The sequence below is a fragment of the Peromyscus maniculatus genome, chromosome 5, assembly GCF_049852395.1.
Source record: "Peromyscus maniculatus bairdii isolate BWxNUB_F1_BW_parent chromosome 5, HU_Pman_BW_mat_3.1, whole genome shotgun sequence".
Taxonomy (NCBI): domain Eukaryota; kingdom Metazoa; phylum Chordata; class Mammalia; order Rodentia; family Cricetidae; genus Peromyscus; species Peromyscus maniculatus.
The window spans coordinates 136,301,087-136,313,879 of NC_134856.1; the positions used below are offsets into that span (position 1 = coordinate 136,301,087).

The window sequence follows — 12,793 nt, forward strand, 5'->3', positions numbered from 1 at the left end:
TTGTTTGCTTGTGCTCAGATGTGAGTGTCTGAGTCACTGACTGAATTCTACCCGCTCTCTGCCACCTTCTTCCCCATGCCACCGTCCTCATCCTCACCAAGGCTTCAGCACCACCGCTATGATCTCTGTTCCCAGCCCTTCCTGATGGAAACCAGAAAGGGATTAAGCTCTCATTATTTGGGAATACATTTGTTTTGCATGTATAAGCAAAGAGAAGATCAAGACGGGAATCAGCTAGACCATCTTCCCTCAAACGCTCACTGGACTAACAGCCTTCAATCCACATGCTTAGAGTCTGCCTGGCCCTGTCTGCATGAGCCTAACCCATAATTAAAGCCCCCACAGGTCTCTCCTAGAGTCGGGAGCCACCCCAGAGGTGAATCTGCACCTCCACATCCTGGTAATCCTTGTCCTGTAAACCCACCCATCTCAAGCCCATATTCATTCTTCTGAAGATTACTGCTCCAGAATGAGTGACCAGTGGAGGCGTGTGGGGGCCACTGGAAAATGGGGCAGGATGGTGACTGTGGGCAAGAGAGGCCTTGCCCTGGTCACAGAGGGCAGAGAACAGATCCTCCCTCCCACCTCTGTCCTGTGCCTTTGGGAATCAGTCAGGCATCTCTTAAACAGACCTGAGCTTTGCAGTTCTGCCTCCTCCACACAGCGCCCCGCCCCGGAGCTGAGGCTTGCAGAGTGAGGGTCAATGCAGGAGGCTGCCACATTTCTTCCCTGTAGTCTAAGGATTTCTATGGGCGCTTTGGGTCTCAAAGGAAAAGGAAGCCTGGAGAGTCAGCCCCACTTGCGATAGTAATTCACATGTCCCTTCTGTGGACCCACCTTGGAGGTCTCTGTGTGTGATGGGGATGCAGCCACCTGGGGTCCTTGGGCTTTTCTGGGAGCAGTCAGCCTTCCTGTCACCTACTCACAAAACGTGCACCAAGTAGAAGGGCAGAAATACAGCCAGCCCTCTGAGCACATGTGGTTTACCTCTGCCAATTCTGCCAGCTGTTGACAGAAAATGTTTTAAAGTTCCATCTGTACTGATCGTACACGGGCGCTTTTAAAAAATCAGCATTCCTTACCCATACCGCATAGTAACTATTTACGTGGTTTTCACACACTGTATTAGGTATATAAGTCACCAGGGGCTGCAGGTAGATTCTTTGCAAACATTGTCATTTTATACAAGAAACTGAGTAGCCACAGGAGGCTGGAGCCAATCTCCAACATACTGAGGGGCCACTCACCTCCATCCTGAAACCCCACAGACCTTGGCTGATGTGTGCTGGGGAGGGAGGTGGGTGGGAATGAGGGAGCTCACTTTGATGCCTACATGTGTGGAAAATGCTAAAGCCTGAGGTACAATTGGAGGGTCTGCTACCTCAGTATTCTTTCTCAGCTATGGCGTGTCTAGGGCCCTGGGAAAGTACCAGAGCACTCAGACCAAAAGCCTTCACAAGGCATCTACCGCAAGAGGAGTGGACAGGTCACAGGAGGCCCACCAGGATTATTCTGTTCTCCAAGAATCTCCCCCTAGACTAGTGTCCTTATTCGGGACTCCTCGAACATGCACAAAGAGGATAAGCCCACAGCGCTCCATTCACGGTTTATTCTGGTCCCCCTACCACCGTGGGTGGCCTGGCTGTTCTGCTAGGAGCATTGTGCCCGCAGCCCACCAATCAGGTCGTGCACTGTCTTGTTAAGGATGCCTCCATGCACGCCTCGTCTGCCCATGAGCACCAGGAGCGCCCGCGGCGTGTGGCCCACGCAAATCGCACGCCCATCCAGCCCCTTGGTGCGTGCGTCCAGTACGCCTTCGCCCTCGGCCAGCAAGTAGTCGCGTATAACGCAGCAGCGGCGGCCAGCCACACTCAGACCGGTCTGCAGGAAGGTGTGCCGGTCTGGCCCGGTGAGCACACCCACCTCCTGCGGGGAGATGGCCGCCAGCAGACCCCCGGGCCGGGACGCCCACACACAGCGATTGTCCGAGTGGCCCACGATGGCCACATCGTCGATGCGCTGGTCCCGCAGCACCGCACTAATGTAGCCTTTCCAGTCACCCATCTCTGCTCACAGTCCGCACCTGTACCTTTGGTTTGCGCTAGAGGGGGTGGCCGGCAGCACCAAGAGCTATGAATCCTGCTCCACTCCCTGGAAGTTCGCAGGGCGGGGCTGTGACGTGAGGCAAACGTCACAGAACATCTTTCTAGGTGGAGAATGTGAGGGCGTTGGGGAGGGCAATTCTAAAAGTAGCATGTAGGAGGAAATGGAAGAAGATGGTGGGTGCGGGGTTGGAGAGATGGCTCAGCGTTAAGAAAGAGCACTTACTGCTCTTACAGAGGACCCAAGTTCGGTTCCCAACAACACCTCTGTTGTAACTGTCACTCCCACTCGAGAGATCTAACAACTCTGGCCTCCCTGGGCAAGCTCACACACACAGACACAAATTGAACTAAAAAAAAAAAAAATGAGCTGGGCGGGGTAGTGCACGCCTTTAACCCCAGCACTTTAATTCCGGGCTGAGGCAGGCAAATCTCTGTGAGTTCGAAGCCAGCCTGGTCTACAAAGCGAGTCCCAGGACCGCTAGCGCTACACAGAGAAACTCTGTTTCGAAAAACAAAACAAACAAAAACAAACAGAAAAGGACTGGTAGAAGAGCACGAACTGTTTTCCACAGAGGACAGAGGACAATTCCCAGCACCGAGGGAAAGCAGCTCACTGCTGCCCCCTGCTGGTCTCCTTGGGCACCTGCCACTCATAGCCACAGAAAAACACATAACTAAAAATCTTGGCTGATGCCAGCACTCTGGAGGCAGAGGCAGGTGATTCCAGCTTGGTCTACAGAGCAAGTTCTAGGGCAGCCAAGGCTGTTACACAGAGAAAGCCTATCTCAAAAACCACACACACACACACACACACACACACACACACACACACAAATCTTGAAATTATAACTTTTTTAATTATTAAAAAAATGGTTCACAAGGTAAGGGTGCTTTGCTCTTCAAGCCTGGTAGCCTGAGCCTTCATCCCTGGAACCCACATAAAGGCAGAAGGAGAAACCTACTCCACAAAGTTGTCCCCTGACCTCCACACAGCACTGTGACACATTCACCCCCACACACACATTGCACTTACACAAACCACAGATTTTTTTCTTAACTTTAAAAATCCAGACATGGTGGCACACACTTAATCCCAGGATTCAGGAGGCAGAGGCAAATGGATCTCTGTAAGTTCAACGCCAGCCTACTCTACATAGCAAGTCCCAGGCCAGCGAAGAGCTACATAGTAAGATCCTGTATCCAAAAGAAGGGGGGTGCGGAACAGCCCCCACCTAAAAAAGATGGGTGTAAGGGCTGGGACTGTAGCTCAGTCAGTTAAGTGAAGTTGACTGAGTACCTGCCTATGATGCATAAAATTTTGGGGTTGCTCCTCCAGCACCCCGTAAACTGGGTATGATGGTACAGGCCTACAATCTCAGCAGTGGGAAGACATATGTCTCAATAAGTCAGTGGCTCTGGGGTTTTGTTTTTTATTTTTTTGGTTTTTTGGGGGGTGGGGGGTGGGGGGTTTGGTTTCTCTGTGTAGTTTTTGGTGTCTGTCCTGGATCTTACTCTGTAGAACAGGCTGGCCTCGAACTCACAGAGATCTGCCTGCCTCTGCCTCTCGAGTGCTGGGATTAAAGGCAGGCACCACCACGGCCCAGCAATAAATGACTTTTTTAAGAGCAAGAAAGGTGCTAGTCTGGACAGCCAGACCTATCCTGAAAGGGAACCATCCGGCCACACCTAAAGAGTCCGGTGTCCCGGAAGGCCTGTGGATCGCAGACCCCCACCCCAGCTTTCACCCTGGCAGCGTGGAATCCAGCCTCAGACGGTCCTTGCCGCCTGCTTGCACCACCATGCCAGGCTCAAAGTTCAAAAGACAGAGCAAGCAAACAAACCCCACACACCCCTTTAATGGAATCTAAGCCAGGACCTCACACATGTTCAGCTACCACTCTCTCCACACCCCAAGTCCAATCTGGAACATTCCTAACTGTGGATCACCTGCCGTTTCAAAAAAACATGTCACTACTGCCTTCTCCCTAGAGACTCCAGTTAACTGATCTCAGGTGGACTTGACACTGATTCCAAAATCTCCCCCAGGTGACCCCGAAGTATAGTCCAGGCTGAGAACCTGTTTCTGTGTAAACACAGAATGGGTGAGTTCTGGGGAGCAATCTGCAAGGGCCTCCTTGCACAGGGATTGGCATGACGTGAGGCCAAGGAAACATGGTGGCCTGGAAAGAGATCTGAGGCCTGCCAACTGCCTTGTCCAGGCAGTGAGGGAGTTGGTGTACCGTCGTTCTCACTTGGCATTTCAAGAGGGAATTCTGAGGGACGTTTTCAAAGCACTTTATTGAGTTTCTATACCTGGGCACTATCTTCACTGAGGCCACAGACCCCGCACACTCCAGGCAGCACACAAGAGGAAAGATCTGGCCCTGGTGAGTTATGAGGCTGTATGCTCCCGGATCCAAGCCAGGTAGTTGGCTACGTCCGTGTAGACTCCGGGCTTGTTGCGGTCACCACAGCCAGAACCCCAGCTGATGACACCTCGCAGGGTGAGCTGGTGCTCACCATCCCCTTCTTCACATACCAGGGGACCCCCGGAGTCACCCTGGGGGGGGGGGACAAGCAGCTTGTCACTCTTGTCCTGTGGTTGATAGGCAGGAGCAGAGCACCAGCCAGGACCCCAGGACTTACCTGGCAGGCGTCGGTGCCTCCCTCCATGAAGCCAGCGCAAAGCATTCCAGGCAGGATGGCGTCCCCATGCATGTCAGAGCTGGAGCAGCGCTCCTGGGAGATGAAGGGCACCCGTGCCTCCTGCAGGAAGTTGGCATATTCATCGGCCCCTGCAAATCCAGGGACCTGAGCTTGCTGCGTGGGCCAGGCTACGAGGCAGTGTCACACCTACCCCGACGGCACTCCCTCACAGCAAGCCTAAGCGGTAGGGACCTGCCAACAACAATTTCATAGGCAAGGAAACTGAGGCCCAGAGAGAAGCTGGGATTAGAATGAGCAGGAAAACACCCCTTGCCCTCTCCCATGAAATGTCTCAGAACCTGGCTCCCAAAATAGTTGTCCCCATTGCTCCAACATGGGGACAATGTCCTAGTTAAGTCTTTGTAACTTGGAGCCCAGAGAGAACCAAGAGAAAGTTCAAGTCTCTGTAATCTTGTGGTGGGTCACTTTTTGTCAACTTGATAGCTGGGAACCTCAATTGAGAAGATGTCTGTTTAAGATTGGCCTATGGAAATGTCTGTGGGGCATTTTCTTGATTAATGGCTGATGTGACACCCCTGAACAGGCGGGTTTGGATTGTATAAGAAAGTAAGCTGAGCTGGGCAATGGTGGTGCAGGCCTTTAATCCCAACACTCAGGAAGCAGAGGCAGGCGGATCTATAGAGAGTTCCAGAACAACCAGGGCAACACAGAGAAACCCTGTCTTGAAAAACTGAAAACAAAGCAAAAAAAGAAGAAAGGTGAAGTTTTGGGGATGGCTCAAGAAGTTAAGAGCACTGGCTGCTCTTGCAGAGGCCCTTGGTTCAATTCCCAGCCCCCACATGGTGACTCACAACCTATACTCCAGATCTGGCTTTCCCTACACCAGGCATACACATGCTGCACATGTATAGATGTAGGCAATTACACACGTGTATAAAATTAAAATAAATGATTTTTTTAAAAAGAAAGCTGAGCATCCAGAGGTGGTGGCCCACGCCTTTAATCCCAGCACTCAGGAGTCAGAGGCAGGTGGAGCTCTGTGAGTTGGAGCCCAGCCTGGTCTAAAAACTAATTCTAGGATAGTCAGGGATACACAAAGAAACTCTGTCTCGAAAAACAAAACAAACAAACAACAAAAGAAAGAAAGGAAGGAAGGAAGGAAGGAAGGAAGGAAGGAAGGAAGGAAGGAAGGAAGGAAGGAAGGAAGGAAGGAAGAAAGAAAGGAAGAAAGAAAGCCGAGCAAGCCCCGGAGAGCAGGGCAGCAAGGACTGACTGTCCTTCCAGCTTTCTACCTCAGTTCCGGCCTCCAAATTCCTGCCTTGCCCTCCCACTCCCCCATGGTGGACTGCAACCTTGAAAGCAACAAAGCCTTTCCTGCCCAAGCTGATTTTGGTCATGGTGTTTCTCGTCACAATAGAAAAGGAGAAACCCAAAGGGATGTGGGAACCTCGACAGCGAATTCTAGATTCTGGGAATGTCGTGCTACAGAGACAAGGGCCCTGCACGGTTTGTTTGTTTGTTTGTTTGTTTTGTTTTTTTTACAAAACTATCAGGTCAGCGAAACTTGTTCCCCAGGCTCATCGGAGGCTACCAAAAGTGCGCGCTTTAGATAGGCAAAAGTCTCTAGCCAGCTCCTAACAGTTGTGCCTACCCTCGAACTGGTGACCCCAGCCGGCCACCTCGCAGAGCACGGTCTCCGAGGGTGCGGCCGCGCCGACGGGCAAGCACACGGGCTGGACGTGAGGCGACATGATTGCGCAGCTGTTGTTTTCGTTTTCCTGCAGGCGCAGCAGAGCTACCAGGGGAGGGGAGGGTTAGGCGTCGACCTGGGGCCCCAGCCCTACCCATCCTTTCTCTTTATCCCTGCGGGGTCACCCCACCCAAGTCATGCTGGTAGGTGATGGAGGAGAAGCCCTCGTGAAGGCGGTAGGAGCGCACAGCCAGCGTCTGGCACCGCTCGCAGCTCTGGTTATGGCGATCTTGACCGAGCACCACCGTCAGCTCCTCGGGCGCCGGCCTGCGGTCGGGTGGGGGACAGTGTGCTCAGGCTGACTACAGACGTTCTAGAGGGCGCCCCCGTTTTCAACCCCCCGGGGGAGCTCGAGAAGGGTTGGGGGAGGGGAGGGTGCAGATACAGTAGAGCGGTCTAGGGGTCCCCGAGGGCGGCGCTTGCCGGTTCTGCAGGCAGTGAGCGGCTGTCAGCACCCAGCAGGGGGCGATGAGGCTGCCGGCGCAGAAGTTGTTGCCCCAGTACAGCGCAGCGATGTATGGGTGAGACCCAGGCAGAGCCACGAGTCCTCCCACCACGCGGCTGAGCGGGGACAGTCGCTTGCGGAACCGCTGTCCGCAGCCCACCGGGCTGGTCCGGCCCAGAGGAGTCTGATGCTCAGGGGGGGCTGTGGAAGGAGAGATTAGCTGAGGCCAGGGACACCCTCGACGGGCTGCCTGGAATAAGCAGAGCCCACGTCTTCTGTGCTGGGACCCGCTCCTCTGCCTCACCATCTAGCGCATGGGACAGGGATGGCTCCTGGGACGTGGGTTGAGGCTTCTGCAGTGTGGAAGGCCGGGGCACCGGCAGCTCCTGCCGCTCAAGGGGAACTCGAGGTGTTAGCGTTGCCTGGGTTGGGGTCTGGCACTGCTGCAGGTCGCAATAGTCCCAGCTCAGCCTGTCGCCACTCCAGACGTAGCACCATGGACGAATGTCATTACCCGGGTTCCTGCATTCTCAAGAGGGAGTACTGTTAGAGCAAGGGGAGCCCCCGAGGGCCCTAAGGGGCAGCAAATCAACCTGCCCAGTCCCTTCCCGCTAACCGGCAAAATGCATGGTGGCCCAGGCCCCAGCTTAACGCTTGCTTCTTAGTCATGTTCCAGTAGGTGGCCTCCGAGGTCCACCGCTGACATGGCGCACCCGATAAAGTGGTTCCAGCCTTGCCCCGGTAGCTGAGACCGTTGCCCTCATAGCAGGTCGCCTTAATGTCTAGGGAGAGAGAGGACTCCCTGCAATCAGGGGATGGCTCTGTTGGTGCCCTCTGGTTCACTTTTCCATTCTCCCTTACCCACCTCCCCAAGCCTTTTCCATATGGGGCCCCACTCACCTAAGTCGCAAAAAGGTCCGGTGTAGCCCTCAGGGCAATGGCACAGTTGGTGGCCCTCCACCTGGTGGCAGCTGCCCCCATTGAGGCACAGATTGGTGCTGCAGGCTGGGGGAGGATGCAAACTGAGCCATCCCAGGGTGTACCATGCCACCCAGCCCCTACCAGGGCCTCCTGACTTTCGGCCCCCCTCCCCCTCCCCACAGTGGCTATACACCCACTTACCCTGACTGGCCAGCGGCTTGCAGTGAGGCCCAGAACCCTTGCACTGGCACCTGGCCAAACCTTCTGAACCAGCTCTAAACCACACCTCATCCTCGTGGAAGAACCGGAGAAGCTGAGGCTCAAAGCACTTCTCTGGGGACAAAAGGAGGCCAGTGGGGCCATGCCAAATTTCCAGGGTTTCAGGGACCTCTTACGGGCAGGCAGCTCCCCTTACCTCTCTGGCAATGCTTCCCAGTAAGGTGTTCTGGGCAGAGACAGTGTGGGCCGTTGGGGGTGTTCACACATGTCCCTCCTTTGTGGCAGGGGCTGTGTTTGCTGCAGTGGTCTGAGAGATAGACACAGAAGGAAGCACAGGGGGCCTGAGTGAGGAGCCTGAGTGGCACACGAAGAGATCAACACCCCACCTGAACCTGCTTCTCATAGGACCACGGAACCCCAAGCTTCCAGTCCTTAAGCTCATCTATAAACCAGCGGTCACTTTCCCCAGAATCCTTCCTCTGACCTTGGAAAGGATGCTGCAGGAAAGGGGAAGGGGCTGGGCCCAGAATGCCCGGTGTGCAGGGTCTGGTGATACCTAGCAGACGGTGGGGATGGGGTGAAAGCAGGAGGCGGCCTTGAGCCACACAGTACCTTTCACTTTCTTGGGCTCTGAGCAGTATCCCCACTGCTGGTCCTGGTCAAAGTTAGGAGTGGTAGAACACCTGGGGAAACAAATGAGGCTTCCCGGCACTGCCTGAAGACTGGCTTTCCCTCCTTACCTGCCCCCCCCCCACACACACACCCTTTGCCCAAACACAATTCTTAGATGACAGATAGGCAATTCCTGTTTTATCTAGGCCCCTCCTCTAACCCCGTTTAGAAAGTCTCACCAGAGCCGGGAGCCTGGCCGGCCTTTGTGGTTGTGGATGCATCTGTGGTGCAGGCGGCGGAGGTACAGGAAGGGGAAGTGACAGAGCTTCCCATCGGCAGTGAGAACTGTGGGAATAACACACCTCTGAGGCCTCCCCTGTGCCCAGCTGCCCAAGGGGCCTCATGGGGCCTGGCTGGGAAAAGGAGAGTCCTTCAAAAGAGCACTCTGCATTCAAGACTGCATCCTGCTTTGGGGGCCGTCTCCAGAGTCAGACAGCTGGAATAGATTTCTGACTACAACACTTACAAGCTCTGTGACCTTGGCCAAGTCTGAAACCCAAGTGCTTGTCACAAGGTCGGCACTTAATAAATACTTAGGTCACTTAACCATTTTTGGCTCATGAGCCAAATGGCAACAGTAATAGGACTGTCAATCCTCATTACTCACAGGCTTTGGATCTGCAGGTCTGCCTGCTCTGTAAAAACGTATTTGTAACCCCTAAACCAATATTTGTGATTCAGGTTGAGGGTGTAGGTCAGCAGTGGAGTGTTTACCTAACGTGTGCAAGACACCACAAGGAAAAACAAAAACCAAACAAACTGCCAAACACTTGCGGCGCCTTCCTGGTCTTAATGGAATTGTATGGATCAGTAAAAAATGTGCGCATGCACACACACACACACAGACACACACACACACACAGACACACACACACACACAGACACACACACACACACAGACACACACACACACACACACACACATACAGACACACACACACACACACACACACACACACGAGGTCTGATCCGGCAGTGCTGCCCTCTGTCTGCTCTTATACTGGACACACATATTCTTCCCAATATCCATTTAGTACAGTATTTTTCTTTTCTTCTTCTTTCTTTCTTTTTTTCTTTTGTCTTTTTGAAACAGGGTTTCTCTGTGTCAGCTGGCTGTCCTAGATCTCACTCTGTAGACCAGGCTGGCCTCAGACTCAGAGATCCTCCTGCCTCTGCCTCCTGAGCACTGGGATTAAAGGTGTATGCATGCCACCACTGGCCATCTGTTTTTGTTTTGTTTTTGAATATACCACCAGGCCCAGCCACTTTCCTTTTCCCTTTTTTCTTTTTTAAAAAGAACGCTAGGGCTTTATCTCAGTGGTCAGGCATTTGCCTAGCACCAATGCCCAGTGCTTCAAGGAGAAAGAAGGCAAGAGTGGGTCTCTGCGCATGCTGAAGCGTTCCCTAGGGCTCCTACCTGCCAGAACACAAGAAGCTGCTGTGCACCTTATGGAGAGAATGCATCAGAGATGCCTAGTTCAGGCAGGTGATATGGTCCTATTGGCCATGCAGTCAGCGTTAAGGGGTCAACAACGTGCATACTGAATAAGATGTCTTTAAACAGGATCACATGTGAAACAAGGTTACATGTTAATAACGGATGAAAATGTCACAGCCAGAGGTCCAGGGGACCTAATGGGACTTGTGAATTTGATGTTCATGTAGCTGGATAGAATATAATTAATTGTAAGAAATAACTGTATCGGGGGATATGGATTTGGAGGGAGGAAAGGGAAAGGGGAAATTTGGTTACATTATGATCTCAAAAAGAAGAAGAAATGCGTACTTCAGGGAGTGCTGTGACTCTTGGTGACAGTGCCGGGAACACTGAGCCCAGTGCCTCGGATGGGCTCAACAAACATCTGCTGCGATTTAGTTTTCAGTGGCCTTGAGCAACAAGGCAATAAAAGAGAAGGAGCCTAGACCTTTAAAACGGGGGACCACTGCTGGGCCAGGGTGACAGGGACAGCAGCTGTGTGGCTTGGTGTGAGGTCAGGAGGAAAGGCTGGGGGGTCACACTGTGTTGGGCCTCACCGGGAAGCATCACACTACAAGCCTCAGCTTGGCCTCACCATGGTAGTGTTCCCTGTTCACAAGCCCTACTGCAGGGTTTGGGGGGTGGGGTGGGTACCTTAAGTGGAATGTACTAAGAGTTAAGAATTTTTTCTTTAATCCCAGCACTTGGGAGGCAGAGCCAGGCAGATCTCTGTGAGTTCAAGGCCAGCCTGGTCTCCAGAGCAAGATCCAGGACAGGCACCAAAATGACACAGAGAAACCGTCTTGGAAAAGAGAATTTTTTCTTTCTGTTACACTATAGATCAAACCCAGAGCTGTGTGCATACTGGGCAAATGCTCTACTGATGAGCAACAGCCCTAGGCTAAGAGCTAAGGCTTTAAAGGCATTTTTCAGACAGCAGCCACTGGGTAGACGGCTTTACAAGCATCAGCAACTCATTTCTCCTTCCCAACAACCCCGAGGGGCTCACTCCTACCAGCCTAGTGTTACAGACAGGGAAAATGAAGACAGTCAGTAAAGTCACAAGTGAGAACGTGGGGTTTGGACACAGTGGGGTGTTGGTGATCTGGGGCAAGTCTGAAGCTCTGGGGCCTATGGCCCACTGAGGGTCTGAGCTCCATCAGTTGTAACAGATATCCTCCAGATGTGTTGAAAGTGGGGGGGAGACGGGGAAACTGAGGAAGGCTGGTGAGCGTCCAGGTGGGATGGCACCAGCAGCACACTCCCCATGCCGCTGAGCACCTGCCAGACTCTAAGACAGGCATCCAGCATAGCCCAAGCCCTGCCTCCTGAGCACACATCTGGATCTGTAGGCACTCAGGTCTGTGTGCCATCTGAACAGGACCCCTCCTCTGTCCCAGAGGCCTGAGGCTGCATGGAGACCACACCAGCTGGAGCACACTCAACCCCACCAGAGGGTAGATTAGGAAGAAGAGCAAGTCACTTACCCACAGTGGGCTCATCAGCTCCGTGCTTGAACTCCTTGGGGCCTTTCCGTGGTGGGGCCTCCGGGGGAGAGAAGGCAGGAACATCAGACTTTCCTTGGTCCTATGCTAGGCCCCAGCCTCCTTCCACCTCCCCGAAATACAGGATTTCCTCACAAGACTTGGCCCTCTGCCCTCTAACCATTGTCTCCCTCACAAATGTAGTCCTTGTCCTCACATCCACCAGTGTGGTTGCTATCTCCTTTGTTTCGGCCTCCTGGGCTGCCTGTGCCTTCCCCACACAAGTCTCCCAGTCACCTGAACTAGCAGGTGACAAGCAGAGGCCAAAGCTGGGACAGGGACCCCTCAGTGCCATCCTGGTCCAATCAGAGTGTCCACAGTCCTCACCAACAGTGTCAAATCCAGGCTCATCAGCAGGAACCCCAGGAGCAACAGAGCCCTCATGGCGTCCGTCGATGGTCCCGCTGCCTGCCCAGAAGCGCAGATCAATAGGTCTGGGCAAAGTTCGCTGAAGCCTGTGAGGTGAAAATTGGTCAAGCTCCCTCCTGGGCCTGAGGGGCACAGGCTTCATGGGGAGCCAGCAGAACAGTGACGTAGCATCCTTGTGACCAGGGAGTTGGCTGGTGGGAGTAGAGTAATGAAGATCTGGGTTCTTGGCCTCCTCTCTCCTGAACTGCAGGGCGTTGATCTTACTAGGATGGTGCTCCAGGTCCTGTTGATCGAGGGGGTAAGGCTGACTGAGGAGAAGCCTCCCTACTGCAGAATGGTACAGTCTATCAGGAAGCACGCTTATTTTCTTCTGCTGTATAACCAACTGCCACACGCTGAGCACCCTAAAGCAATGTCCCCCTAAAAAACCACGTTCACAACTGCACAGACCTACATACAGGCAAACACCTGGTCGCAGGGTTAGAGTTGCCCAGACTGTCAAAAACCTGAGGTTCAGCCGGGCGGTGGAGGCACACGCCTTTAATCCCAGCACTCGGGAGGCAGAGCCAGGCGGATCTCTGTGAGTTCAAGGCCAGCCTGGTCTACAGAGTGAGTTCCAGGACA

At 53.5% G+C, this 12,793-nt stretch overlaps 2 protein-coding genes across 3 annotated transcripts; both read right to left on the reverse strand.

The window, feature by feature from the left end:
- Positions 1-1,594: 1,594 nt before the first annotated feature.
- Positions 1,595-2,184, reverse strand: Pfn3 (profilin 3). The gene has a single exon (XM_006976797.3). It carries the CDS (start codon positions 2,062-2,064, stop codon positions 1,651-1,653), a length of 414 nt encoding a protein of 137 aa, XP_006976859.1. The 5' UTR covers positions 2,065-2,184; the 3' UTR covers positions 1,595-1,650.
- A 2,200-nt stretch (positions 2,185-4,384) lies between these two features.
- F12 (coagulation factor XII) lies at positions 4,385-12,270 on the reverse strand. Of its 2 annotated transcripts, none has more exons than XR_001577931.3 (14): positions 12,128-12,270; positions 11,744-11,801; positions 8,959-9,064; positions 8,720-8,790; positions 8,304-8,414; positions 8,090-8,221; positions 7,868-7,972; positions 7,584-7,749; positions 7,272-7,489; positions 6,946-7,168; positions 6,653-6,789; positions 6,424-6,567; positions 4,752-4,871; positions 4,385-4,665 (listed from the first exon to the last, which is right to left on the reverse strand). XR_001577931.3 is itself a non-coding variant. In XM_006976796.4 (14 exons), the coding sequence occupies exons 1-14, from the start codon at positions 12,182-12,184 to the stop codon at positions 4,498-4,500; spliced, it is 1,845 nt and encodes a 614-aa protein (XP_006976858.1). In that variant the 5' UTR covers positions 12,185-12,270; the 3' UTR covers positions 4,385-4,497. The 2 variants fall into 2 exon arrangements, 1 of the variants encoding a protein (XP_006976858.1); XM_006976796.4 differs by having other exon boundaries at positions 4,752-4,900.
- Between the last annotated feature and the right edge of the window lie 523 nt (positions 12,271-12,793).